Below are 27583 nucleotides of genomic sequence, written 5' to 3'. Positions count from 1 at the left end.
GACATTAAGTGAACGCCACAATCATTAAGCGAACTCTTTAATTACTCTGTGGTACTTTTGGAAGCTGTTTTCACTGCTAAATTTCTTCGTTAAAAATGTGATAATTCATTTATGAAGTTAGTGCTCTGGAGTAAAAGGCACAAGGGAGAAACTGGCCCCTCCTGCAATAATAATGCTGTGTCTGAAGTATCTCTTTGGACAATAAATTTCATTGATGGATCAGGGTATTGGAGAAGGGGCTACTTGGCAAAGAGCTTATTGAATGTAGACTGTTCCCTTTCTGTCCAATCAAATTTCACTTTCTTTTTTCAGCAGTTGAGTGACTTAATCTTATGTGCAAAGTTGTAATCAACTTCCTATAAAAGTTTGCAAAGCTTAGGAAATGCTGAACCTCTTTTACGCTATGGGGGGACTGTAGGGAGAGCACTTGCATGCACCTTCTGGGGATCTATTTGGATTCCATCTATGGAAACGCAATAACCCAGAAAATCTAACTTCTTAAAATCAAATACACATTTCTTCAACATGGCAAATAGATGATTATCATGTAATCTGCACGAGACCTTTCAAACATGGTGTTCATGAACTTTTTCTTCCTCTGACTAAATCAAAATAGCAACCAGATAAATTAGTACAAATTTGTCAATTATACTACAAATTTGTCAATTATATCAGAAAAAAAATTGGTTCATAAATTTGGAAAACACACCTTTACAACTGTCCAAACCAAAAAGCATTAAAGTTTATTCAAACTTTCCATATCTGGTATTGAATGCTGTTAAAAATTCATGTCCTTCTTTGACTTTAATGCATTTCGGAGGTCCAGCTTGCTAAATCTATCTAGCAAGACTGATATGAGAGGTAGAAGGTATGGTCCTTTGCTGTGATCTTGTTAAGAACCTTTTCACTGCAAATTGCATGCATTGGGACGTCAGTGCTTGGCTTCAGAAAGTGCCTGTCAGATCTGGCTCAGCTTAGATTCCTAAGTAAAACAATTCTTAGCTCCATTTATTGCAAAAGGTATAGCTTTATTAGAAGTCAAAATGAATTGCAGTAAAGCAAAGCCAGAACTGAAATTCACACACCAAATCGTCAAGTATAACTTTCCCCCTCTTTGGCATTTCCCATTTCCCATCATCCAATTTTAAAGATGATGTTTTGGAAAAGGTCCTTTTTTAAAAAATAGCCATGGACATGATAGGCCCTTTGCCACAATCCCAGAAAGGCAATTAATATATTCTAATTTTCTATGATTATGCAACTTAATATGCCGAAGCAGTTTCATTACGGAATGTGACAGCCAAAAGAATAGAAGTTGGTAAATTTTTAATGTTAGGTAGGCATTCAAATGACATCATCACAAATCAAGGGTCCAATTCCAATCAGCACTGCTTAAATATCTTTATGTAGATCTAGGAATAAAAGAGGTATATATCAGCCTCTTTCATGCACAAGTCAATGGCTTTACTGAAAGGATGAATTAGACCCTAAAAACTGTGATATGGGAAAGATTCAGATATGGTTAGTCTTTATATATATATATACATATGTGTGTGTGTGTGTGTGTGTGTGTGTGTGTGTGTTTTATATATATATAATGTTGTTGTTGTTAGCTGCGAAGTCGTGTCTGACCCATCGTGACCCTATGGACAACATTCCTCCAGGCCTTCCTGTCTTCTACCATCTTCTGGAGTCCATTTAAGCTCACGCCTACTGCTTCAGTGACTCCATCCAGCCACCTCATTCTCTGTCGTCCCCTTCTTCTATTGCCCTCAATCTTTCCCAGCATTAGGCTCTTCTCCAGTGAGTCCTTCCTCCTCATTAGGTGGCCAAAGTATTTGAGTTTTAGCTTCAGGATCTGGCCTTCTAAAGAGCAGTCAGGATTGATCTCCTCTAGGACTGACCGGTTTGATCGCCTTGCAGTCCAAGGGACTCGCAGGAGTCTTCTCCAGCACCATAGTTCAAAGGCTTCAATTCTTTGGCGCTCAGCCTTTCTTATGGTCCAACTTTGCCATACGTTGCAACTGGGAAGACCATAGCCTTGACTATACGCACTTTTGTTGACAGGGTGATGTCTCTGCTTTTTAGTGTGCTGTCTAGATTTGCCATGGCTTTCCTCCCCAGGAGCAAGCATCTTTTAATTTCTTGGCTACAGTCCCCATCTGCAGTGATCTTGGAGCCCAGGAAAACAAAATCTGTCACTACCTCCATTTCTTCCCCATCTATTTGCCAAGAATTGAGAGGGCCAGATGCCATGATCTTGGTTTTCTTAATGTTAAGTTTCAACCCAAGTTTTGCACTCTCCTTCTTCACCCGCAACAACAGGCTCTTTAGTTCTTCTTCACTTTCTGCCATTAGAGTGGTATCATCTGCGTATCTTAGGTTGTTGATATTTCTTCCGGCAATCTTAATTCCAACTTTTGATTCATCTAGCCCTGCCTTTCTCATGATGTGCTCTGCATATAAGTTAAATAGGCAGGGCGACAGTATACAGCCTTGCCGGACTCCTTTCCCAATTTTGAACCAATCAGTGGTTCCGTGTCCACTTCTCACTGTTGCTTCTTGACCCGCATATAGGTTTCTCAAGAGACAAATAAGATGGTCTGGTACTCCCATCTCTTTAAGAACTTGCCACAGTTTGTTATGATCCACACAATCAAAGTCTTTAGCATAGTCAATGAAGCAGAAGTAGATGTTTTTCTGGAACTCCCTAGCTTTCTCCATGATCCAGCGTATGTTAGCAATTTGATCTCTAGTTCCTCTGCCTCTTCGAAATCCTGCCTGTACTTCTGGTAGTTCTCGATCCACATACTGCTGAAGTCTAGCTTGTAGGATTTTAAGCATGACTTTACTAGCATGAGAAATGAGTGCAATGGTGCGATAGTTTGAACATTCTTTGGCACTGCCTTTCTTTGGAATTGGAATGTAAACTGATCTTTTCCAATCCTGTGGCCACTGTTGAGTTTTCCAAATTTGCTGGCAAATTGAGTGTAGCACTTTTACTGCACTGTCTTTTAAGATTTGGAATAGCTCAGCTGGAATACTGTCACCTCCACTAGCTTTGTTGTTGCTCAGCTTTTCTAAGGCCCACTTCACCTCACATTCTAGGATGTCTGGCTCGAGGTCAGTGACCACCTCATTGTGATTATCTGGGACGTTAAGCTCATTCTTGTATAGTTCTTCTGTGTAATTTTGCCACCTTTTCTTAATCTCTTCTGCCTCTGTTAGGTCCCTGCCATTTTGGTCCTTTATCATGCCCATTTTTGCATTAAACATTCCCTTCATCTCTCCAATTTTCTTGAAAAGATCTCTGGTCCTCCCTATTCTATTGTTTTCTTCTATTTCTTTGCACTGTTCATTTAAGAAGGCATTCTTATCTCTTCTAGCTATTCTCTGGAATTCTGCATTCAATTGGGCATATCTATGTTTGTCTCCCTTGCCTTTCGCTTCCCTCCTTTCCTCAGCTATTTGCAAAGCTTCCTCAGACAGCCATTTTGCTTTCTTGCATTTCTTTTTCTTTGGGATGGTTTTGGTTGCTACCTGTTGTACAATGTCGCGAACCTCTGTCCATAGTTCTTCAGGCACTCTGTCTATCAGATCTAATTCCTTAAATCTATTTGTCACCTCTACTGTATATTCAACAGGGATATGATTTAATTCATACCTGAGTGGCCTAGTGCTTTTCCCTACTTTCTTCAGTTTAAGCCTAAACTTTGCAAGGAGAAGCTCATGGTCTGAGCCACAGTCAGCTCCTGGTCTTGTTTTTACCGACTGTATAGAGCTTCTCCATCTTTGGCTGCAGAGCATATAGTCAATCTGATTTCTGTGTTGACCGTCTGGTGATGTCCATGTGTAGAGCCGTCTCTTGGGTTGTTGGAAAAGAGTGTGGTTTTTTTCATTCCATTTATATCCCGCCCTTCTCCGAAGACTCAGGGCGGCTTACAAGCTTAGCAGTAGCCTTCATTCTATGTATATGCCTGCTTATTAGGGCTTTCACACACACCCCAAGCGGCATTATTACAAAGTCAGCTTAATTGCCCCCAACAATCTGGGTCCTCATTTTACCTACCTCGGAAGGATGGAAGGCTGAGTCAACCTTGAGCCTGGTGGGATGCGAACCTGCACTAATTGCAGGCAGCTGGTGTTACTTAAGGAGGCATTAGCCCACTGCTCCACCAAGGCTCCTTTGCATATATATATGCCCACCCAATCAGAAAGCAGCCACGCCTCCTCCCAGTCAGAACACAGCCCCACCGGCAGTTGGAAAGAAAGGAACAGCCAGACCACGCATTGCTCCTGGTAGCAGCAGGAGAAACACTCCGGCCTGATGATGACGGATGGGATTTCGTCGAAACGTCGCCACAACTTTCTGAAGATGAAAGGAACGCGGGAAGAAACCCGAGACTCTAGATCTACACATACAGACACCCACGAGAATCTACGAAAACAAATATCATACCTCTATGGGGAGGACATCTACCAACTAACCAGGACTTACGAAAAGTCAGAAGTACGAAGAGCAAGAATACTAAGTGACATACCTTTCCTATGCCAATGTCGAGACCAAAATATAAGACCAAATTGTTTCAAATTGAAATTCCACATCAATACCACTTCAACCAAACGCATTCTAAGAAGAACAGAAATGGCATTACTAAGAAATGAACTCCACAATAAAAGATTTCAATTAGACCAAACAAACAAGGACCTACTAACATTACATCTCAAACTCAGCAACACTATTCACCCGATACTATGGGACAAAGTGAAACAACTGGCGGTTTGGAGAGCAGAAACAGAAACCATCTATAAAAACAACAGACATTCAAAGAAACTCAAACAATTAGAGAACTACAACAACCAAACAACCACATCACAACAACATCTACAACAAGTAGTGCATAACATCTCCCACAGAAGACTAACAACAGCAGAAACAAACGTCCTAGCAAAAGGTTTCAACTTCGCTGTTGCACCAAAGAAAATTCCCACAGAAACCATCATATGTGGAGTTGAAACCAGCTTAACTAAACTCAATGCAGATGAAGCAGACCAAGTCAGACATGAAGTCACCCACATCCTATGCACAAGCAAACCACCCAAAAGCAACCTAACAAAAGAAGAACAAGTAGCATTGCAAAACCTAAGAAAAGACAACAGCATAATCATACTACCAGCAGATAAAGGCAATGCTACAGTGGTAATGGACACATCAGACTATGAAGAGAAACTGTCCAACTTACTCAAAGAAACTACATACAAACCTATAGATACAGATCCCACAACCTATCTAGAAAAGACCACCAAGAAAAAGATAAAATCAACTTCTATAAACCAAGAAACCCAACAAACAATCATTCCTAGGGAGAAGTCATCCAGATGCCCAAAACTATATGGCCTCCCCAAAATACACAAAGATGGAATCCCACTAAGACCCATAGTAAGTTCTATAGGCTCACCACTACAAAACCTAGCTAAATACCTAGCAAAACAATTACAACCTCATGCAGAAATGGCAGCTTCATATGTCCAAAACTCATACCACTTTATAGAATTAGTGAAAAATCTACAGATAGACCAAAAAGACTTGCTAGTCAGCTTCGATGTAGTATCACTATTCACCCAGGTGCCAGTCCAAGAAGCTCTATCAACAATAAGAAGCAAATACCAACCACCAAACCATATTATAGAACTAGCAGAACACTGCTTATCAAACACATACTTCATACACAGAGGCCAGAGATACAAACAAATAGAAGGCGCACCAATGGGATCCCCTCTATCACCAGTTATCGCCAACCTTTTCATGGAAGAATTTGAAACTAACGCTCTGGAAAAGACTACAAACAAACCAAAACTGTGGCTCAGATATGTGGATGACACCTTCGTGATCTGGCCCCACGGAAGAAAAGAGCTAGAAAACTTCTTAACACACCTGAACAGCCTACATCCCAAAATAAAATTCACCATGGAGATTGAAACAAACAACCAGTTACCTTTCCTGGATGTACTTATATACAAAAAACAAAACGGCACCCTAGGACACACAGTCTACCGAAAGAAAACACACACCAACCGTTACCTCAATGCGCAATCACATCATCACCCAGCACAAATAAATTCAGTAGCCAAAACACTAATAACAAGAACCAGACGCCTTGCAGATGAAACACATATACAAACAGAACTACACACCCTGACAGACATATTGACAGCAAACAAGTTCCAAAAAAAACAAAATCACCAACATTATTCAGCAGGGGACTCCGAAACAGAAAAACATCCAAGAAGAAGAACAGAACAACGGATGAGCCATCTTGCCCTACATAAAAGGAACAACCGACAGAATCAGTAAAGTACTATGCAAACATAACATCAAAACCGCATTTAACACTGACAGAAAGATATCAACCATCCTGAGAAATCCCAAAGACAAAATAGAACTGGAAAACCAGGGCATATACCAAATCCCATGCGCTTCCTGTCCAGCAACATACATCGGACAGACTAACAGAAGAATAGAGGTACGTGTAGAAGAACATAAGAACTCAGTACAGAAGAAAGATCACACATCCTCACTAGTACAACACATAAACACTACGGGACACAACATCAATTTTGAAGGTACAAAAACAATCGCCAAAATAGAACATCTCAATAGCAGAATAATCAGAGAAGCCATTGAAATAGAAAAACACCCAGACAGTATGAACAAGCGAGACGACACCTCCCGCCTACATGCCATTTGGAAACCAGCATTGATAGAGAAACGAATTTCAGCAAATAACAATTTAAAAAACCAACAAACAACCCCAAATGCCACCAGCCCCAGCAAGACTCATCCACACCCAGAACAAAAACTCTCCCACACAGAAGACAGAACAAGTCAAGCAAAAGGGCCATCACCCAAGCAGAAGAACGCACACACGAACCGGACTGACCCATACCAGAGATACATAGCAGGTCCTCGAACTCGGAGCCAAACCAAAGCTCTGGAGGCCACTACACAGCCCACTCCTCAGGACACCAAATCACAACACTCAGGATATTACAACACAACAAAGAACCCCACCCATTCGGAACACACCCCACCCAGTCGGAGGACGGACACGCCTCCAACCAATCAGGGGACAGCCACGCATCCACCCAATCAGAAGACAGCCACGCCTCCACTCAATCAGAAGACAACCACGCCTCCACCCAGCCGGAGGACACCCCCACCCAATCAGAAAGCAGCCACGCCTCCTCCCAGTCAGAACACAGCCCCACCGGCAGTTGGAAAGAAAGGAACAGCCAGACCACGCATTGCTCCTGGTAGCAGCAGGAGAAACACTCCGGCCTGATGATGACGGATGGGATTTCGTCGAAACGTCGCCACAACTTTCTGAAGATGAAAGGAACGCGGGAAGAAACCCGAGACTCTAGATCTACACATACAGACACCCGCGAGAATCTACGAAAACATATATATATATATATATATATATATATATATATATATATATATATATATATATATATATATATATATATATATATATATATATATATATATATATATATATATATATATATATATATATATATATATATATATATGTTAAATATTTGTCAAGTCTTTTGAATACGCCTTGCTAATTAAATCTTTCTTTCCTGTTTGGCCTAACTCAAGGCTATCCACAGGATATAGTCACAACTTATGACAGCTCATTATTTGTGTAAATTATTGCTAAAATTCTTTATTAGCAATTTGAATAATTTACATATATACATATACATATATACATATAAAGGTAAAGGTAAAGGTTCCCCCCGCACATGCGTGCTAGACGTTTCCGACTCTAGGGGCCGGTGCTCATCTCCGTTTCAAAGCCGAAGAGCGAGCGCTTATCCGAGGACATCTCCGTGGTCATGTGGCCGGCATGACTAGACGCCAAAGGCGCACGGAACGCTGTTACCTTCCCACCGTAGTGGTCCCTATTTTTCTACTTGCATTTTTACGTGCTTTCGAACTGCTAGGTTGGCAGGAGCTGTGACGAGTAACAGGCGCTCACTCTGTTACGCGGCACTCGGGATTCAACCCGCCAAACTGCTGACCTTCTGATCAACAAGCTCAGCGTCCTAACCCACTGAGCCACCGCGTCCCTTTTATATATACATATACATATATACATACATATATACTTGTTTTCTGAGGTTTTCGCGGGTGTTCGTATGTGGATCTTTGGTTATTCGGGTTTTTCCCCGCGTAGAACTAAAGGTGTAGGAGCGACGTTTCGACGGAATCCCATCCGTCACCATCAGGCTGGTGGCTTCTGCTTCCTTCTTCTGGGAGAAGCATGTGGCTGTTTGTTCCTCTTTTTTAAACTGCCAGTGGGTGGAGGTGTGCTCTGATTGGGTGGGAGTTTAAGTGTGTTCTGATTGGGTGGGAGTGTGTTTTGAATGGTGGGTGTGTTCTGATTGGGTTGAGGTGTGTTTTGAGTGTATGGGCTGGTCTCAGCTGCCAGCCTTAGACCTGAGCTGGTGAGTTGTGCTGCTTTTGTTTGGCTTCGTGTTTGTGGTGGTGCCATGTTTTTATAGTGGGTGTCAGTTTGCTTATTGTGTGGTTTGGAGGGGTTTAAAGTGGCTGATGTTGCAGCTGTAGTTAGGTTTCTGTTTTGTGGTTGTGCCTCATTATCATTGTGGGTTCGGATTTGCTTTTTGAATGGTTGTGTGGTGGTGATGTCATGTGGTGTTATCATGAGTTTGGGTCTGGTATCATTCTTGGTGGTTGGGACTCGTCTGTCAATCAAGGCGGGTTTCCAAATAGTTGGTAGGCGAGAGGTATCATCTCGTTTGTTTATGCTGTGGGGGCGTTTTTTTATCTCAATGGCTTCTCTGATTATTCTGTTGTTAAAATGTTCAATTTTGGCGAAACGTCGCTCCTACACCTTTAGTTCTACGCGGGGAAAAACCCAAATAACCAAAGATCCACATACATATATACATTATATATATATATATATATATATATATATATATATATATATATATATATATATATATATATATATATATAGAGAGAGAGAGAGAGAGAGAGAGAGAGAGAGAGAGAGAGAGAGAGAGAGAGAGAGAGAGAGAGAGAGAGAGAATTTTATTTTTTTATCCAAAGGGGTTAAGTATGTGAGAGACCAGGCTGCCCAGAAAACAGCCAGCACTTGTGCTTCTTTTATCCTGGCTCTTCCCAGCCAGCATGGCAGCGTTGGATATAAGTTGTGCTGAAGAACTGAGGTAGTGATTATGAGGGAGGGTATGTGTCTATGTATGACAGTAAACCCCCCTGAAGCAGGAGAGAAATAATTTTCACTAGGACCACTCACAAGTAGAAGTAGTGGTAGAAATCTCAAGTAGTAGTAGTAGCAGCAGCAGCAGCAGTGGGGTCAAGTAGCAGTAAATAATATCTTGTGAATGTATGTGCATATTTTCTAGGGACCAGTATTGGTTCTTTTCTTTTGCATTTTCAGCCCTCTTTGAGCTCATTTAATCTGCTGGGCATGTCTTGCCTCCCTAGAGGGCCCAAACAGCTGAATTTACTGCCTTAAATCAAGCTTATTGTATTGCCACTGACAAAACTTAAAATATTCACCGAAATACTTAGCAATATCTTCTAAGCACAGGTAGTCCTTGACTTGTAATCACAATTGAGCCCAAAATTTCTGCTGCTAAGCAAGAGGTGTTAAATAAGTTTTGTCCCATTTTAGGATCTTTCTTGCCAGTTAAGTGAATCAGTGTAGCTATTAAATTAGTAATAGTTGTTAAATGACTCTGGTTTGCCCATTGACTTTGTTAGGTCGCAAAATGTGATCACAAAACCATGGGACACTGCAACCATAAATATCAACCAGTTGCCAAGCTTCCAAATTTTGATCACATGATCATGGGGGGGTGCTACAATGGTCATAAGCACGAGTCACTTTCAATGCTCTTGTAACTTTGATCACTAATGAATGATTTCTGCCAGATTGCTCACTCAAACCTAATTGTTTCTTCTTTGGAAGCGCATCTTTTATTACCAAAGGCAATCACTTTGCTGATTAGATTGCTAGATAATTGTATTGTTCAGCCTTTTCATGTTTCATGTTTCAAGTTCCCCCTGGTATTAAGTTATGAAAAGTTCCTTTCAGTTGCTGGGACTGCTTCTTGCAATGTCTTTTGCAGCTTCTTGGAAGAGTTCCTTCTGGATGGTTCCTAATTCACAACCAATTGCTACGTATGCTTTTCTTAGTCTTCTGGCTCAACAACTCTTGTATACGTGAAAGGACATTGTGGTACCCAAGCTACTGAAGACTGGTTTGCTCCTGGAGCTCTTTGTGGAAACCTCCAAGGCCAAAGACTCCCAAAGGGATGGTGGTATCTCCCTGCCACCTCAATCCACGGGAGGGGCAATGAAATAACTTCTAGTTTCTATCCTTATAGAAACAAGTATAAGCACTCTGGAGGGCAGTATGGGCTGGAATTCCTTTGAGTGACCAGGAACATCCATTCCAGGTGGAAGTATTTATGCTGCTTATAAATTCCACTGCAAGACGATCAAACCTGGGAAGGTTCATTCTAGATTTTGATGATTCTGCAAAGCCACTGTCCTTGTGAAAGAGAACCAAATGGTCAAATTGTTACCTGGAATTGCAGGCCTCATTATTAGCTTTTTAATAAAGGTGGTATTAGCATTTAGCATGGCATGAAGTTCAGGAAATCATATTTTCTTTTTTGGCCCAAACCATTTATTTCTTTTATATGCAAATATTAACTTTTTTGGAGACTGAACAAATAAGAAGCATAGTCTGAAGTCCTTATGTATTGCAAGTATTACAGAAACAAGTCCGATGGGAAAGCAGAAGATGCAACATATTTTAATTGTGTCTAACCTATGTTTACTTAACGTGTTAGTTTGATCAGTTGCTTTTTGCACATTGCATATACAGAACATTATGTAGCATTTGGTTATTTCTGTACCCTGTATAAAGACCTAACCTTCCTAAATAAATGCTTTTTGCTTTGCCTGAATTACTTGGTGATTTTTATTTTTGGGTGGACAATAAAGCTCCTTTGCATAGGTAAAAGATTCTTTCTCAGGGATCAAGTTTCTTATCAGCTTCAAGCTAAACTTGGGTGCTATGTTTCATGGCAACAGAATTAACTCATGTTTCTAGCTAACATTCTGAAAAAGAAAAGCAATGTTTCAGAAAAATATAAACTGTAGGGAGATTTCATTAGAATTGTATTTTAACAATATACAAAAAACTATAACTATTTTGAACTACTGTTCATAATAAACTTTTTTTACTGTACTAAGAAATTGGTAAATGTTCTGCATCAGGAGTGTCAAACTACTGGCCCGTGGGTTGGATGCGTCACGCGGAAGCCATGCCCAAAGTCACGAGTTTGACATATCTGCAGTATATGATCTAAACATTTAAAATGGCCCTAAACCACAAATATGTATTTTTCTTTATTTAGCACTTTCACTTATGGCTTTCTAATAATAAAATGATTTAAAAAGGAAGTAGGCTGCTTAGAAAACATACTGAAACATATTGAACAACAAATCCTTTTTCCAAATCTGTATTTTCATTTCATTTTGTGGCAGTTTCTTGAAACAAAACAATTCTTCAGAACTTAATCATCTGGCTCATATCTATGAAAGTAAAATAGAGAAATGCTTAGATGTAATTTTTCACACTACGCATTTTGATTTCACATTACAATAGCAAAATTAATCCATTAATCCATTATTGAATAAATAGCATTTGTTGGAAGAGTCACATTCCCCTAGAAAAAACAGGGAGCATATTTATTTATTTAATTGACTGAGAGGATTTGGATGGCTTACTATTTTATATAATGATTCTAGGTTTTTGGCAACAATGCATAAAAACAAAACTGATTTTTTAAAAATTTATGATTTTGTAAAACTAAATATCATTAATAGAAAAAAACACAAACGTATAAAAAATACAAAGTGGAGGACAACCACTTACTTTGACAGCTTCTTTCGTAGCTCTTTTATCTGCTCATTCTTTTTTGAGAGAATCTCCTTCATATTGCGATAGGCAGCAGTTTGTTGGAACTTCTTTTCTAATTCCTATCAATTTTGAATTATTAAAATATTATTTTAAATATACTGTATTTGCATTCTACTGGCATTAAATCATTCAAAATGCCAGTATCTACAAATACATGAAAAATAAGTATGATATATTTGTACAACAAAACCGTTTAGTTTAGCGAAGTACTTCATTAAAAAGACTAATCAAAGTCATAAAGTATTGAATTATTTACATTTATAATATGCTGAAGTTAATTTTTACAATTAAAATCAACATGGGATTAAAATAATTTCTTTCCAGATAATAAAAATTAAATTTGAAAAAAGGCCACAAACGTAGTTGGTGAAACAAACCTTTTCAGCCAGAGCTAATTGGTCTTGAACTTTAAGTAAGTCATGTTTTGTTGACACCAGATTCTCTTCCAAGGATTTTTGGCTTGCGGTACTATCTTGCAGTGTTTTCTCAAACTGACACTTCAAATTAGCCATAGTATTTTCTAGTTCACTAACATCCGGAGTCATATTAAACTAAAAAAAAGGATATATGATTATTGAGAAAATAAATATCTAGCCACATATTCATTTTACAATAATGTGCTTGTGTGGGTACAAAATATCTATTTGCATCCACATATACACGTATACCTTACATGCCCCTTTAAAAAAACCTGAAGTTCTTAGATATAAAAATACATGCAATATATTCCTTTGTTAGAATATTGACCAATACAGATAGTTCTCAGAATGGATGCTTTATGGCCTGTAAAACATTTGCAACCATAGTCAAAGGTTGCACCAACCCATCCACCAGGGTTATTTGACTGCCTTTTGAGTGCTTGGCAATCTGTTTGCATTTATGACTAAGGTCTTCTCAGGTTGCCAAGTGCCCTGCAATAATGTAATCACCATCTGCAATCTTCTGTCACCTTCCCTGGAAAGTCAGTGAGGAAGCTGGCAGGGAAGATGGCAAGCAGAAAAGATATTACATTTGAGGTCCATTCCCCTGGCAAGCCAAGGGATTTCCTATGCCTTCCGTGCAGAAATTCTGCACATTGAAGGAGCAGACCTCAAATCTGGCAAAAATGCAACAAATGCCAGCATTCTGAGCCTTGTAGAATGGTGGCATTCACTACTGTTTTCCCTCTTCTCTGGAAGGTTCAGAAAGGTTCCAGAAGGGAAAATGCCAGCAAACATTTCCAGAGCACACTGGAGAAATGGCCTCAAATCTGGCAAAAACATTAGTGAATGTCAGTATTTGTACAACTGTTCTCCTAGGTAGGGTGGGGAGAGAGTTTAGGCTCAAGGTGTGATGGAAGGCCTGGGTCCTCCCTGCCCATGCCTCGGAGGCTCAGGCACTCTCCCTAGCAGTCCACTTAACAATCCACACAGTTGCTTAATGACCACAACTGAGGGAGCTAGGACTGATGTCATTGGGTGAAGCAGTCAAGTGGCATCTTGCTTAATGATCACTTTGCTCAGTGACTGAGATTCCTGGTCAAATGTGATCATAAGCAGACTACTTGTATTCTACATAGAATATCATACAAATAAACCCAATCCACAGATACTGTAGAAAAACTAGAGTCATAAAATTGAATGGAATCTATGAGATAATATTTGTTAACATTTATAAAATTTTAAATGAAAAATTTATATTGATGGCTTTATGAGAAAAGGGGGAAACACATGAAACAAATTCACAAACAGTATTAGGCAAATGTACTTTTAAAAATAAAGTAACATGGAACTTATGGATGATTCATAAAATGAAAATTTATTTATTGTTATTAATATTTCTAAAATGATAGACATGTATAATAAAGTTTGATCAGTTTCAAATTTGCATTTGATTCTATTGCTACACAAACTTGCAGGTACATCTTTTAAGAATTACCCAACTGACAAGCTGGGCAACCAAATGGCAGTAATGAGGCCTACACAACAATCCAAAGATTCCCCTAGGAAAAGAAGCAAGATTGTCATGGCAGTCTTTAAATTATTCATAGTCAAACCATTGACCATACCTTTTAGGGACCCCAGTTAGGCAAAGATATAACATTCAATGCCACTTTTTTAATGTGAGTAAAATTCAAATTTCAGAGATCTGCAACAAGATATATATTTAATGCTAAAACTGGACAACCATTTTGCTCAGGATTGCATGAAAATTCTTTCATTGAACAGGGTTGGACTAGAAAACCTCCAAATACTCCTCCAACTCTAGGATTCTATATGTAGTGTTATAATGAATTTCAGGAACTGAAGAAAGTACATGGCTTTCCATTTTCAAGTAATGGCTTGAATTAAATTCTTTTAAGTGTTGCTGATACTTCTAAACAACTTAGAAAAAAAGCATATGAAAATACTGTTATATGACACAAGTGGTACCCCATATATGGAATAACCATGAGTATTCTGTAATAATTTTAAAATTTACAGAAAAATTATTTGGATTTCATGGTTGATTTACCTGGATTTATCCTACTTTATTTCATTTGTTGAATTTATTTTAATTCTACTGATTCCTACTGTATTGGAAACTATTTTTAGCTTATTTGGATCATTTTGATTTTTCCTCAACTGACATCACAAAAGGGCTCCAATACAAAGAGCTGAATATTGTACAAAGTTTGGTAATTGTCAGAATATAATGGTATTCAATGAGATGTTATTAAAACATACGTCTTTGCTTTTTTATTTTGTGGTGCACATATTTTATGAATTTATTTATATTCTATTAGTTCTTCGAACAATTGAACATCCTTTCCTGAATTTAATTAAAAACTATTTTTAAACATAAATTTTACTTTTGAAAAAAGCCAGCAGGGGCTAAATAAAAAGATTCAACAAGTCTAGAGGTAATTAGTGGGTCTGTGGAGAAACTGGTGTTTATCAGAAATCAAAGGCCTATTCTCAATGAATAATTAAATTAACAACAAAAAGCTGACCTGAATTAATGTTTTGATTCATCTGCTTAATTGGGTTATCTTTATCTAGGTTTAGGATTTGTGTGATCAAATTTTAGAGAATATTTATGCAGAAATACTGAAAATTCAAAAGGGTTCACAAACCTTTATGCATCATTGTATCTTTGAGAGACATATATTTAAAAAGGCAGTGTTAATTTGCTAAATACAAGGATTCAGATCAAAAATTGTGGTGGAAAAAAATGGAATAGCTGTGTATATTAGAAATATGGAACCTGAAAAAATAGGATGAAGCAGGGATATTGTTATTACTATGGTTTAAAATTGGACTATACTGCAGAACATTATATTAATTAAGTTCACTATAAGATTTTGAAACACAGCTAAAATAATTTTCATGGAATAATCTTATCAAAACAGTTGTAGTTATTTGATAAAAATATTTTTTACCTTTTGATCCCCCTGAGCAATCTGTAAATTCTGTAAAGCCTTTTCTAACTTTGATTTTTCATCCAGTGCATTTGTAGCCTGCAATAGATTTGAAAATTCAGATCAAATCTTATTTTAAAAAGATGTATCCATCAACTATAGAAATAGTTTACCATTTTCTTCTTCTGATTATATTAATCCATCTACCCATCTATGGTAAAGCCTCAATCTAACACTATTTTGGATAAAGAAAGTTAAATATAAATATATGTTATTAATTGAGAACTGCATCATTCTTTTGCATATTGCACAAACTTGTGTCGTTTCTGTGGCAATCTGCATCATTTGTGAAATTAAGTCATTATAAAAGTTAAATTGATTCAAATTAACATAATATAATCTAATTTAACATAAATTTAAGTATCTTTAGGTACAACAGATTTTTATGGAATATCTAGATGGAAATGTCCACTGCACCTCAGATCCACTAAATGAAAGTCTGTTAAATAAAAGTAATACTTGATTTATCACAGGATTTTACCTGCAGCTCTACTGTCTTTAATCGAGTCTTCAATTTTTCATTTTCTTCATGAAGTCTTGCAATTTCCTGCAGGCAAAATATCAAACAAACTATAGAAATATTTGAATATACTTTATAGGACCATTTATCACAATCTGAAAAAGATAATTCTTATGTATACTGCACCAGTACATTGTCTGTTTAATTAGTGTGGATTTTCTTACAACATAGTAGGTTTTAATTACTATTTAAATTAAGGGGTTTTTTTAAACCACTGTTGCTAAGTGAGAAATTTGTTAAGAGTTTTGCTCCATTTTACAACTATTCTTGCCACATTTGTTAAGTGAAACACTGCAGTTGTTAAATTAGTAAAATGGTTGTTAAGTGAATCTGTTTTCCCCATTGACTTTGCTTGAAAGAAGGTTGAAAAAGTGATCACATGACCCTGGACACTGCAACCGTCATAAATGTGAGTCAGCTGTCAAGTATCCGAATATAAATCATGTGACTATGGGGATGCTGCCATGGACATAAATGTGAAAAATATTCATAAGACACTTTTTAGTGCCATTGTAACTTCCAACAGTCACTAAGGAAACTGTTGTAAGTCAAGGATTACCTGTATTTCCAAATTATTTGTGGATTTTTCTTTTTTTTCAAGTATGCTAAAATACAGAGAATTTGTTTTTACAATTAATCAGTCATTAGCAGTTTAAAGTTATTACTAGAGATTACTTAAACTTCTATAGCTTAAATAATAATAAATACATTTAGTTCAATTGATAACTAGTTACAATGAGTGAAGTGAAGGAATTATTACATGAATGAAGTGTCACCTTGTTTAGTAATTCTGATGCTCCCTCATGCAATGGTGTAAGTTTAGTTTTAACCAACTCTGGATTCAGCTAAAAAAAAAAAAATACAAATCAAGTGTCTCTAACATAATATAAACATATTCAGAAGTTGGATCTCCTGAGTCAAACTAATTTTAAGGTGTATTCATAAAATTGTGATAGGAAAAATCATTTCTAGTTAGCATTTGCAATCAGATAAGATCACACACAAACTGTATTTATCAAAAAGAGATATAAATTAAAATACCAAAGATAAAAACAGAAATCAAATTCAGTTAAAAACAATTAGAGAGACTACCGTATTTTCCGGCGTATAAGACGACTGGGCGTATAAGACGACCCCCTACATTTCCTGTTAAATTATAGGGTTTGGGATATACTCGCCGTATAAGACTACCCCTCTTCCAACGCACACCAAATAAAAATTAAAAAACATCAGATTTGATTTTAATATGGTAATTTTAATTCAAATGCTTATGACATGCAGGTGCTTAGTAGGAAAACTGTCACTTATAAACATAAGGCTGTTTGTCATCAAACATGTAAACATAAAACAGTGCAAGTGGATTAAACTATAATAATAATAATAATAATAATAATAATAATAATAATAATAATAATAATAATAATAATAAGAATAAGAAGAAGAAGAAGAAGAAGAAGAAGAAGAAGAAGAAGAAGAAGAAGAAGTTGGAGGGGACCTTGGAGGTCATCTAATCCAACCCCCTGCTAAGGCAGGAAACCCTATACCATTTCAGACAAATGGCTGTCCAGTCTCTTCTTAAAAACTTCCAGTGTTGGAGCATTCACCACTTCTGGAGGCAGGTTGTTCCACTGGTTAATTGTTCTAACTGTCAGGAAGTTTCTCCTTAGTTCTAGGTTGCTTCTCTCCTTGACTAGTTTCCATCCACTGCTTCTTGTCCTGCTTTCAGGTGCTTTGGAGAATAGCTTGGCTCCCTCTTCTTTGTGGCAGCCCCTGAGATATTGGATCCCTGCTATCATGTCACCCCTCACCCTTCTCTTCGTTAAACTACACATACCCAATTCCAGCAACCGTTCCCTATTTTCCTAATTCACTTTTTCACTTTTCCTAATTCACTCTAAAGCTTTCCCTGTGCACAGCCTTAAGTAAAACCAGCTGCCTGCAATTAGTGCAGCTTCGCATCCCACCAGGCTCAAGGTTGACTCAGCTTTCCATCCTTCCAAGGTAGGTAAAATGAGGACCCAGATTGTTGGGGGCAATAAGCTGACTTTGTAATAATGCTGCTTGGGGGGGTGGGTGAAAGCCCTAATAAACAGGCATATACCCAGAATGAAGGCTATTGCTAAGCACATTGATCTTTGCTTTAAATTGTAAGCCACCCTGAGTCTTCGGAGAAGGGCAGGATATAAATGGGATTTTAAAAAAAAAGACCAAATGGGAGATCCGCTCCAGGTTTTCCAGCCAGCCCGCCCAGTTCCTGAGTCAAATGTGTCCTTAGAGCTAAGCCGCTGCTCTGGCTGCTGCCTTCCCCACCTGCCTTTCAAGTTGGGATATACTACAGCTGCTCTTCAACTTTAGAAGGAAAGACGCCCAAACCCCAGCCTGTAAAAAATCACAGGCTTCTTCTCCAATTGGTCCCGCTTTCCCTGCGCAGACTAAATGGGAGATCCGCACCAGGTTTTCCAGCCAGCCCTGTCCCTAAATTTTCAGCACCAGGCGTATAAGACGACCTCTGACTTTTGAGAAGATTTTCATGGGTTAAAAAGTAGTCTTATACGCCAGAAACTACGGTACATGCTTTGTATCTTCCAAGTGATTTTTCTCCGATTCTACAGAATTCTACAGAATTTTAAACAAATTCTGTATGTATCCTTGTATTTGAACTGGTAAGCAAAATACTACCCTATGACATCCTTTGGTAATATTTGAAGGATTCTTGAAATGTGCAATCTCTTGGCCATGGAAGATATATTTTGTTGATTTCTCACCTCCCAAAGTAAAAAAGGTAAATTCTAATGCCATAAGTAGTTTACTACAGAAATAATAGGTTGGCCTCAGAAAACAATTTATTTATTTATTTATTTATTTGTTTTTATAAACCGCCCTTCTCCCGAGGGACTCGGGGCGGTGTACAGAGTAAGGTAGGTATACAGATTGAACAATAGTGAAAAACAATAGTAAAAACAAACTGGGACCCCAATTAGAGCTATCAGGCCAGGCCGGACTGCTGGAACAGGTAAGTTTTTAAGTCGCGCCGGAAGGTGCGGAGGTCGGGGGCCATCCGGATTTCGGTTGGCAAGCAGTTCCAGAGTGCTGGCGCACCCACTGAGAATGCCCTCCCCCTGGGGGCCACCAGCCGACATTCCTTGAGCGGTGGCACCCTGAGGAGGCCCTCTCTGTGGGAGCGCACAGGACGGTGGGGTGCAGACATTGGCAGAAGGTGCTCCCGTAGGTAGTCCGGACCCATGCCATGTAGGGCTTTGTATGTCATTGTTAGCACCTTGAACTTCACACGGAAGGCAACCGGAAGCCAGTGCAGCGCACGGAGGAGAGGTGTGATATGGGAGTATCGGGAGGCTCCCAAGAGTGTCCGTGCCGCTGCACTTTGCACCAGTTGAAGCTTCCGAGTGGATCTCAAGGGCAGCCCCATGTAGAGAGCGTTACAGTAGTCTAGGCGAGAGGTCACAAGGGCATGGGTGACTGTACGTAAGGCATCCAGGTCCAGATAAGGCCGTAGTTGGCGAACTAGTCGAACCCGGGAGAAGGCCCCCTTGGTCACCGCTCCTATGTGATCTTCCAGGGAGAGCTGCGAGTCTAGGAGGACACCCAGGTTGCGGGCCCTATCAACAGGGGGTAGTAACTTGTCCCCGATGTTAAGGGATGGGATGTTCTGAGTATCCTGGCTTGCCGGTACGTACAGCCATTCAGTCTTGTCCGGGTTCAGTTGAAGCCTGTTCCTCCCCATCCATTCCCGGACCGCTTTCAGGCAGCGGGACATCACGTCGAGGGCATCACTGATGTTGTTTGGAGTTGAGATGAAAAGCTGGGTGTCATCAGCATACTGATGGTACCCTACTCCAAAGCTGCGAATGATCTCACCCAGTGGTTTCATGTAGATGTTGAACAGGAGAGGCGAGAGGACCGACCCCTGGGGGACTCCGCAAGCGAGAGGCCTCGGGGTTGACCTCTGTCCCCCTGCCAGCACCGACTGCGAGCGACCCTGGAGAAAGGAGAACCACCGCAGAACCGTGCCTCCCACTCCCAGTCCCCTGAGGCGTCGCAGCAAGATACCATGGTCGATGGTATCGAAAGCCGCCGAGAGGTCTAATAAGACTAGGACAGAGGAATGGCCCCTGTCCCGGGCTCTCCAGAGATCATTCATCAGAGCGACCAATGCCGTCTCCGTGCTGTAGCCCGGCCTGAAGCCCGATTGGTACGGGTCTAGATAAACCGCTTCATCCAGGATCTGAGGAAGTTGGTGCGCCACCACGCTCTCAACAACCTTCGCAAGGAAGCGAAGATTGGAGACTGGACGAAAGTTATTCAAAGAGGATGGGTCCAAGGTGGGCTTCTTGAGGAGAGGTCTCACCACCGCCTCCTTCAAGGAGGTGGGGAAGTGACCCTCACTCAGAGAAGCAGAGATGACCGCCAGGAACCAGCCTCGTGTCCCCTCTCGAGCTGCATAAGCCAGCCAGGAAGGGCACGGGTCCAGTAAGCATGTGGAGGAGCTCAACCTCCTCATAATCCTGTCCACTTCCTTAGGAGTCACAGGATCAAATTCCTCCCAGATGACGTCGACAAGACTGTCCATGTCTTGTTCTTCCAGCTCAGCCCAGTTGGAGTCCAGGCCGGTTCGAATCCGAGCAATTTTATCCAGCAGATATTGACCGAATTCCTCGGCTCGACCCTGCAAGGGTTCCTCCCTCACCTCTTGGTTCAGTAGGGAGCGAGTCACCCTGAACAAGGCAGCCGGGCGATTATCTGCGGACGCGATGAGGGTGGAAAAGTAGTTGGATTTTGCCACCCTTATCGCAGCGAGATAAGACCTGGTGAGGATTCTTAATCGCAATCGGTCGGATTCGGATCGACTGGATCTCCAACGGCTCTCTAGGCCCCGTCTCCGGCGCTTCATCTCCCGGAGCTCCGCGGTGAACAATGTATTTATCTTGGTAAATTGGACCTATCCATCTGGTAAAACTGCTAAAATCTTCCCTTTAATATTGGCTCCAGCATTTTCCAGTCCTATTGTCAACAGTGGCCTCAAAGAGACTCTATGACCTATGAAAGTAACTTTCTGTACTATTTTTCCATAAGTTACAATTAAATCGAATTCAGCTACTTCCTCCTGCTGTCTGGTCACATATCCAGACTTGAACACAGTAAGCACCCAAAATACTTTGTACTGATTTGTGCTATCTGTGCTACATTTACTAATAAGTAGACATTTATTTAGTATTAAGTCTGTCAAGGGCACTAACTAACCAATGCAGAAGACATGAAGGTATGTTATTGTGCAGAAGTTAACAGAAGAAAATAAAAAGTTGTATTAACCAGAGAGCCAGATACTAAGCTAATCAAGGAAGTAAAAAAACTGCTCAGGACAAAAAAATTAATGTCTTGTACTAAATTTCTGTAAAATCTTCAGGACCCATACATGTACCCATTACAACATAAACCCAGAGGTATTTTTTAGTTTGGCCACTCTTTTAGAAATAGTCATACCTTCTTATTTGAAGATGTAAATTCTGATTTTTCAAACTCAGCAACTTGTTCTAATAAATCCCTTGAAAAAAGCAATAAACATTTTAGTTAAATATATTGAAGATTAAATTACATACAGTAGATGGCAGAATATGTCAGCTAACCTTGGTTGATCTCAGATGCTAAGGAGATGTAAGAGAAGGACTGGCAGAGCCAGAGAGGGATGAAAAGGGGGAGCAGCCTAGATAACTATGTAGCCACCAAGTATGTCTAACCCCCACAACCCCGCATGACTGCCATTGACCCTTATCTGACTCTAGACCAGGGGTCCCAAAGGGGGTGTGAGTTGATATTCCAGGGGGTGCGAAAACTTGGGTTTTCAAAATTATAGTATATATGCATAATTCGTTTGCCATTATTTTGAACTTTTGTTAAAAGGTACAAGGATATATCAGAAGCGTTCTAGGGCTGCAGGGTACAGAAAACGTTGGGAGCCGCTGCTCTAGACAAATACTGACTACAAGATGAGATTTCTGTACATAAGCTTTCAGTAATAAAGCAGTTAAATTGACCCTTCAGGTGTGGACCTGTTCTTTTGTGCCTGGTACTAGATTTTGGATGGGGGTGCACCTGAGAACTCCAGGGTTGTTAGCTAGATTTGAAAGTTAAAAAATAGCCTAGAAAAAGCAGTGGCAAACAACCTTAGCAATAATGCCAATGTAAATGCAAACACATGGTTACTAGGATTTCAGCTTATCTTGACGGTGTCTTTGTAATATAAACAGGAAACAATGAGATGCCTCAAATGAAAACATTATTTTTGAGAGTAAGAATATCAAAAACAAACTTTTGAGAGAATAAACTTTACTGAGCAAACTAGATCTACTTCTAAATAAACAGCACTGGGACTCTGTTATCAATTATTGTATCAATGTACTGGATTGACATTATGAATGAAGAAAGAATATGTACAGGTAATCCCACTTAGTGACCATTCAAAGTTGCGTGATAACCCAAAGTATTTATAACATAATCCTGAAATTACGAATGTTGCAGCACCACGGCAGCTGTTCACCCTTACGAATGACCAGAGACACTGCAACATTCACCCTGGCTATTAACTTGCCTGCTCCCCACAAATGCTTCCCCTCTCCCAACCTGCCACACTGGATCACTTACCTTGTGAAGATCTGTCTCCTCTCTGCCATGGTTTCTTTGATGATTTTGCTTCCAGCATCTAATCGGTCTGCAAACGCTTTTTGCATGCCAAGAGTGAAATGTTCTGGGTGCTGTGATCTCATAGGACTTCAGGCATCCAGAAGCTTCCAATCTCCGTGAGAAATGTTTGCAAGCCGATGGGACACTGAGGCAGTGAAATCGTGCTGCCTCAAAAGCATCATGTTGGCTTGCAAACATTTTCTGCAAAGAGTGAAATGCCTGAAGTCCCTAGAGATCACAGCACCCAGAACATCTCTCTCGGCACAAAAAGTTTGCAAGCTGATGGGACGCTTTGAGGCAGCACGATTTTGCACCTCAAAGTGTCCCATTGACTTGCAAACATTTTGTGCAGAGACTGGAAGATTCTGGGCACCATGATCTCATGGCCTAAAGTTCCATGAGAACACGGCGCCCACAATATTTCACTCTTGGTGTGCGAAAAGCATTTGCAAGCTGATTGGATGCTGGAAGCAAAATCATCAGAGACCACAGCAGAGAGGAGACAGGTCTTTGTAAGAGGAGACAGATCTTGGCAAGGTAGGGAGGGAAGTAACTGCATGAGATATCACACAATTGGAAGCCTTGGGTGATTTTAAGCCGGTGGCCTGTTCCATCACTAGCCCCCCCACCTCCGTCTTTCCCCACCCTGATATAACTCACGTGCACTTAACAACCTGCACATTCAATTAGCGAATGTGTGGGCGAAAGCAGGGAGTTTTTATGTTCATTTGATGTGATTCACTGCAACTAATCCATTCATAACTCAAGGATTACCTGTATTAATATCAGTATTTAAATCTATGAAGTTATCTTTAAAATCCTCACCTATTTTCCAGTTCTGAAATGTCAGTCTGCAATTTAAGACACCATTTCTCTGCCTGAGAAAAAATTTGTCGTAAAAGTAATACATTGGTGTAAGTTGTATTAATAAGTTCTGATTCCACCTCACTATGCACTACAGTTTGTAAACCATCCAGGATATCTGTCACTTCATCAACAGTGAATGTATCTTCCACCAGCCTAAAGAGGAGAATCCAGAAATAGGTTGATTTTAAAAACTATACTAACTATTCCAAAAACATTTTTTGAAAAACATAGTTCATGTGGGCATTCCATTTCACTAAATATAGGCAATATATGTCATCAATGCAAATCAGATTTATTCATAAATTTATTCAGAATTTATTCAGCAGAACCAGCAAAAAAAAAACACAGCAGAAATTCATAGTCTCAGAGGCTATTACTCATTTCATCAATAAATAGCAGTGATGAAACCTATACTCCAGTATAGTCATTAAGCAATTGTGCAGGTTGTTAAGCGGATAGGGTAGTGAGAAAAACCCTAAAACGCTCCGCTCAAGAGCTGAAAATTTTCTCTGCCAAATCCAAGCAGGATTTTCAGGATGTTAGTGTAACATTTTGCAATAGTCAGAAGTGCTTTATGTGCTGTAATTATGAAGCCATCATAATTCCAAACCATCATTAAATAAATGGTGGTAAGTCAAAGACTACATGTACTTGCCCATCTTGCAACTGTGACATTTTCCATTGGAACTGCATTTAAATAAAATTATGGTTGATATATGGAAGAGAATTGCTTTTGCATGAATGTGAGTGATACTACCATCAAATTTTAACTTGCTGTGACATTTTCTCATACTTCATTAGGGAATTTCTGAAGATAGCTATTCAAACGGTGATGGGTTATGATGGACAGTAGAAACCAGTAAAGTAGTCCTAAGTGCACAAAATACATAGCAAAATCCTAACAATGGTTAAAAAATTAAAGAATTTTAAATATTCCATTTTAAAATAGTACTTTTGAAACAAGCTACGTTTGAAACAAATAATTGCAAATTATAATTAATTAATAAGAGGTACAATATTATTTCATATTTAAATTCTGTAATAGGCATAAGATTATATTTTATAACAATTTTTCAGACAAAAATGCTCTTAAAATGGCTTAAAACAATTTATATAAAAATCTGATACACATACACTTAATAAAATAACACACAGGAAACATTTTTTATACAAGGAGGGGAAGAAGCTACAAGAGAAGAGAAGGGTCAGTTAATAATGGTGTGTGTGTGTGTGTGTGTGTGTATATATATATATATATATATATATATATATATATATATATATATATATATATATATATATATATATATATATCCATCCACCATTATTGACCCTTCTCTCCTCTTGTAGCACGCACACACACACACACACACGTTATATATATATGTTTTATATATATATATATGTTTTATATATATATATATGTTTTATATATATATATATGTTTTATATATATATATATATATATATATATATATATATATATATATATATATATATATATATATATATATATATATATATATATATATATATATATATATATATATATATATATATATATATATATATATGTTTTATATATATATATATATATGTATGTATGTATGTATGTATGTATGTATGTATGTATGTTAAATGTTTGTAAGTATTTAGAATGCACTTGCTTAGGTCCTAAACACGGGACAAATCTTATTTCCTGTTTCAGCCTAACCCAAGGCCTTCTACAGGCAGTAGCCACAGCAGTGGCAGCTCATATTTGTGTAAATTTTTTAGCAAGCCAAAAAAAATTACACACACACATATATATATATTCGCCAGAATCTGGCCTCCCATTTTATTAAAAAGAGAGGTGTTGGAAATCAATTCTAAGTACTGATTTTTAATCAATATTGGAGTAATTATATAAGAGTAATAAGAAATACAATATAGAGACTATGCACATCCTGACTGTACAGTCTTTTGGATTCAATGGCAAAAATGAGATTTTGATTCATATAGCATTCATTAAAGCAATAGTGCTTTCCCAGTAATGTAGTGAGAATAGTACTTTAAAAATTGTAGAAATGGGACCGAGCACGGTCAACCCCTCCCTTAAACATTGGCTATGACTCTTATGATTAAAGTCATACACCTTTTATGTGTGTGTTACACAACCACAGCTGCCATCTTGAATATTGGACATCCTATGCACACATTCCTGGTTGCAGACTAATATGTGCATGCTTGATTATGCTCCAAACTACCTTTTTATCTTTGAATTCAAAGTGTTGCAGACTTTAATACATATCAGCCAAATATTTATTTTATAAAGCAGTCCACATGTTATCTGGCATAAATATTCAAAATAAAAGTAAAAAGATTAAACTGAACATGACGGTGCTTCCAAATCTCATGCATGGTTGCAGTACTGTTACATTTCTCTTCATATTGGTAAATATGATCACGCTCCAATGAGAGTATGCATTTTTGACAGTACGTTTAAAGAATATTGCTAAAATTGGCCTCTGAGTTAATTTTTCCCATTCTCATATTACCTGCTTTCTTTAAGGTCTTGAAAACAAGAGTCTACTGTCTTAAGGCGCAGACCACGTTTAGAACGTGCAAATCGCATGTAGTTGATCACTTCATTCTGATGGTGATCATTTAGACCCAACTCTGCCTGCATATAGAATATAAAATACTGATATAAAGATGAACATGGATTTTCTATAATATTTAAAGAACTTATATGCTTAATTTAAAGGGTACTTATGCTTTCCCATATCTAAATGGCACTTTGATTTATAGAGAATTTTCTGAAAATATATACTCAGAATTATTGCGACTTAATATATACATTATACACCAATTTTTAAGTCACTGTGCCCATCATATAATTACATTATCCAGATTTAAAAATCAATCTTGGTAGCCATAATGTTAATAAATAATACTATAAAACTGAATAAATATATACAATCTTCAGTCTTAGAAAAGAACAGAATACGGAAAAGTGGAAAAAATGAGAATGATAATATCAAGTAGAAATTCACCATCGTCATTCTCAGATTCTTTCATTCACCAACAATCCCAAACTCACTCAAAGCAAGAGGCCCCTATTGAAAGGAGCACAAGTTTACCACCATTATTTCTCTATGATCTGTCCAGCATAAATCAATACTAAGAACGGTCCTGTAAGAGATTTGATAGTGAACTAGCAAAAAAAAAGTGGGGGGTAGGGTTATGATTAAATGCTTCAAGACAAAGTCCAGCATCAGAGACATATGTATAATGCGAATTCGGCGTAAGTAAAAGCTCCCATATCAATACTGTATATAGACAACGTGCGCTTTCTTGTTTCTCTTTGCTGCTACATCTAACGATACGGATTTTTGCAGTCAAGAATTGGTAGCCCTATCTTTGGCAACAGTCACAGGAGTCTTAATGTCACAAGACCTTAATTTCTAATGTAAAGATCTAAGGTGATAATTTGGAATTCGGTAAGGGAGCAATCGGGCCTCTTTCAGTTGGAGGAGGGAAGCGCCACATTTTGCGCGAATAATCCCAAATTCGATTTCTCCCGCGAAGTGAAGCAAAAGCACGACCGAATATTAACGGGGTGGGTGAAAAGCAGCAGAAGCGTCGGTTGCTCACCATGACGAACCGCCGGTGGCCCACAACGAAGAAGACGCGAAGATTTACCGGACTATGGTTGCCATGGTGAAGAAACGAAAACCTCGCGAGCGTCTTCTTTAAAATATCATTGGCTGATCGAGTGTTCGCACTGACGGAAACGTGGTCGCGTGGGCGAAAAGGCGGGTTAACGGCTTTTTGGAAGGAGGGGGTCCGTGCGGTAGCTCAGGGATTTCGAAGTCGAAAACGCTGGCGTTGTGTTCTTGTTGTTCTTTACGTTATTTTCCGCCCACTCCCAGATTGTCGGGGATAAAATAGCATGGGGTAGAATATAATGCACTTAGGAGCTTTCGTTGTCATCATCTAGCAGCTTTTTTTCCTCAT

The 27583-nt window shown here is 38.8% G+C and overlaps 2 protein-coding genes across 3 annotated transcripts in view; one reads left to right on the top strand and one right to left on the bottom strand.

Moving 5' to 3' along the window:
• FYCO1 (FYVE and coiled-coil domain autophagy adaptor 1) overlaps positions 1-10308 on the top strand; it is a 74348-nt gene extending 64040 nt beyond the window's left edge. For both annotated transcript variants that reach the window (XR_014028379.1, XR_014028380.1), the window contains exon 20: positions 10198-10308. The gene's annotated coding sequence lies outside the window, so the exon portion shown is untranslated. The remainder of the gene's footprint in view (positions 1-10197) is intronic.
• A 1129-nt stretch (positions 10309-11437) lies between these two features.
• LZTFL1 (leucine zipper transcription factor like 1) lies at positions 11438-27299 on the bottom strand. Its single transcript, XM_081342949.1, has 10 exons — positions 27221-27299; positions 26122-26246; positions 23543-23737; positions 21521-21581; positions 16798-16866; positions 15983-16048; positions 15463-15540; positions 12440-12613; positions 12018-12121; positions 11438-11674 (listed from the first exon to the last, which is right to left on the bottom strand). The coding sequence occupies exons 1-10, from the start codon at positions 27221-27223 to the stop codon at positions 11656-11658; spliced, it is 894 nt and encodes a 297-aa protein (XP_081199075.1). The 5' UTR covers positions 27224-27299; the 3' UTR covers positions 11438-11655.
• Positions 27300-27583: the final 284 nt, after the last annotated feature.

Source organism: Vipera berus (assembly GCF_964194415.1).
Source record: "Vipera berus genome assembly, chromosome: Z".
NCBI classification, from domain to species: Eukaryota; Metazoa; Chordata; class Lepidosauria; order Squamata; family Viperidae; genus Vipera; species Vipera berus.
This window is presented reverse-complemented; position numbering and strand designations above follow the sequence as displayed.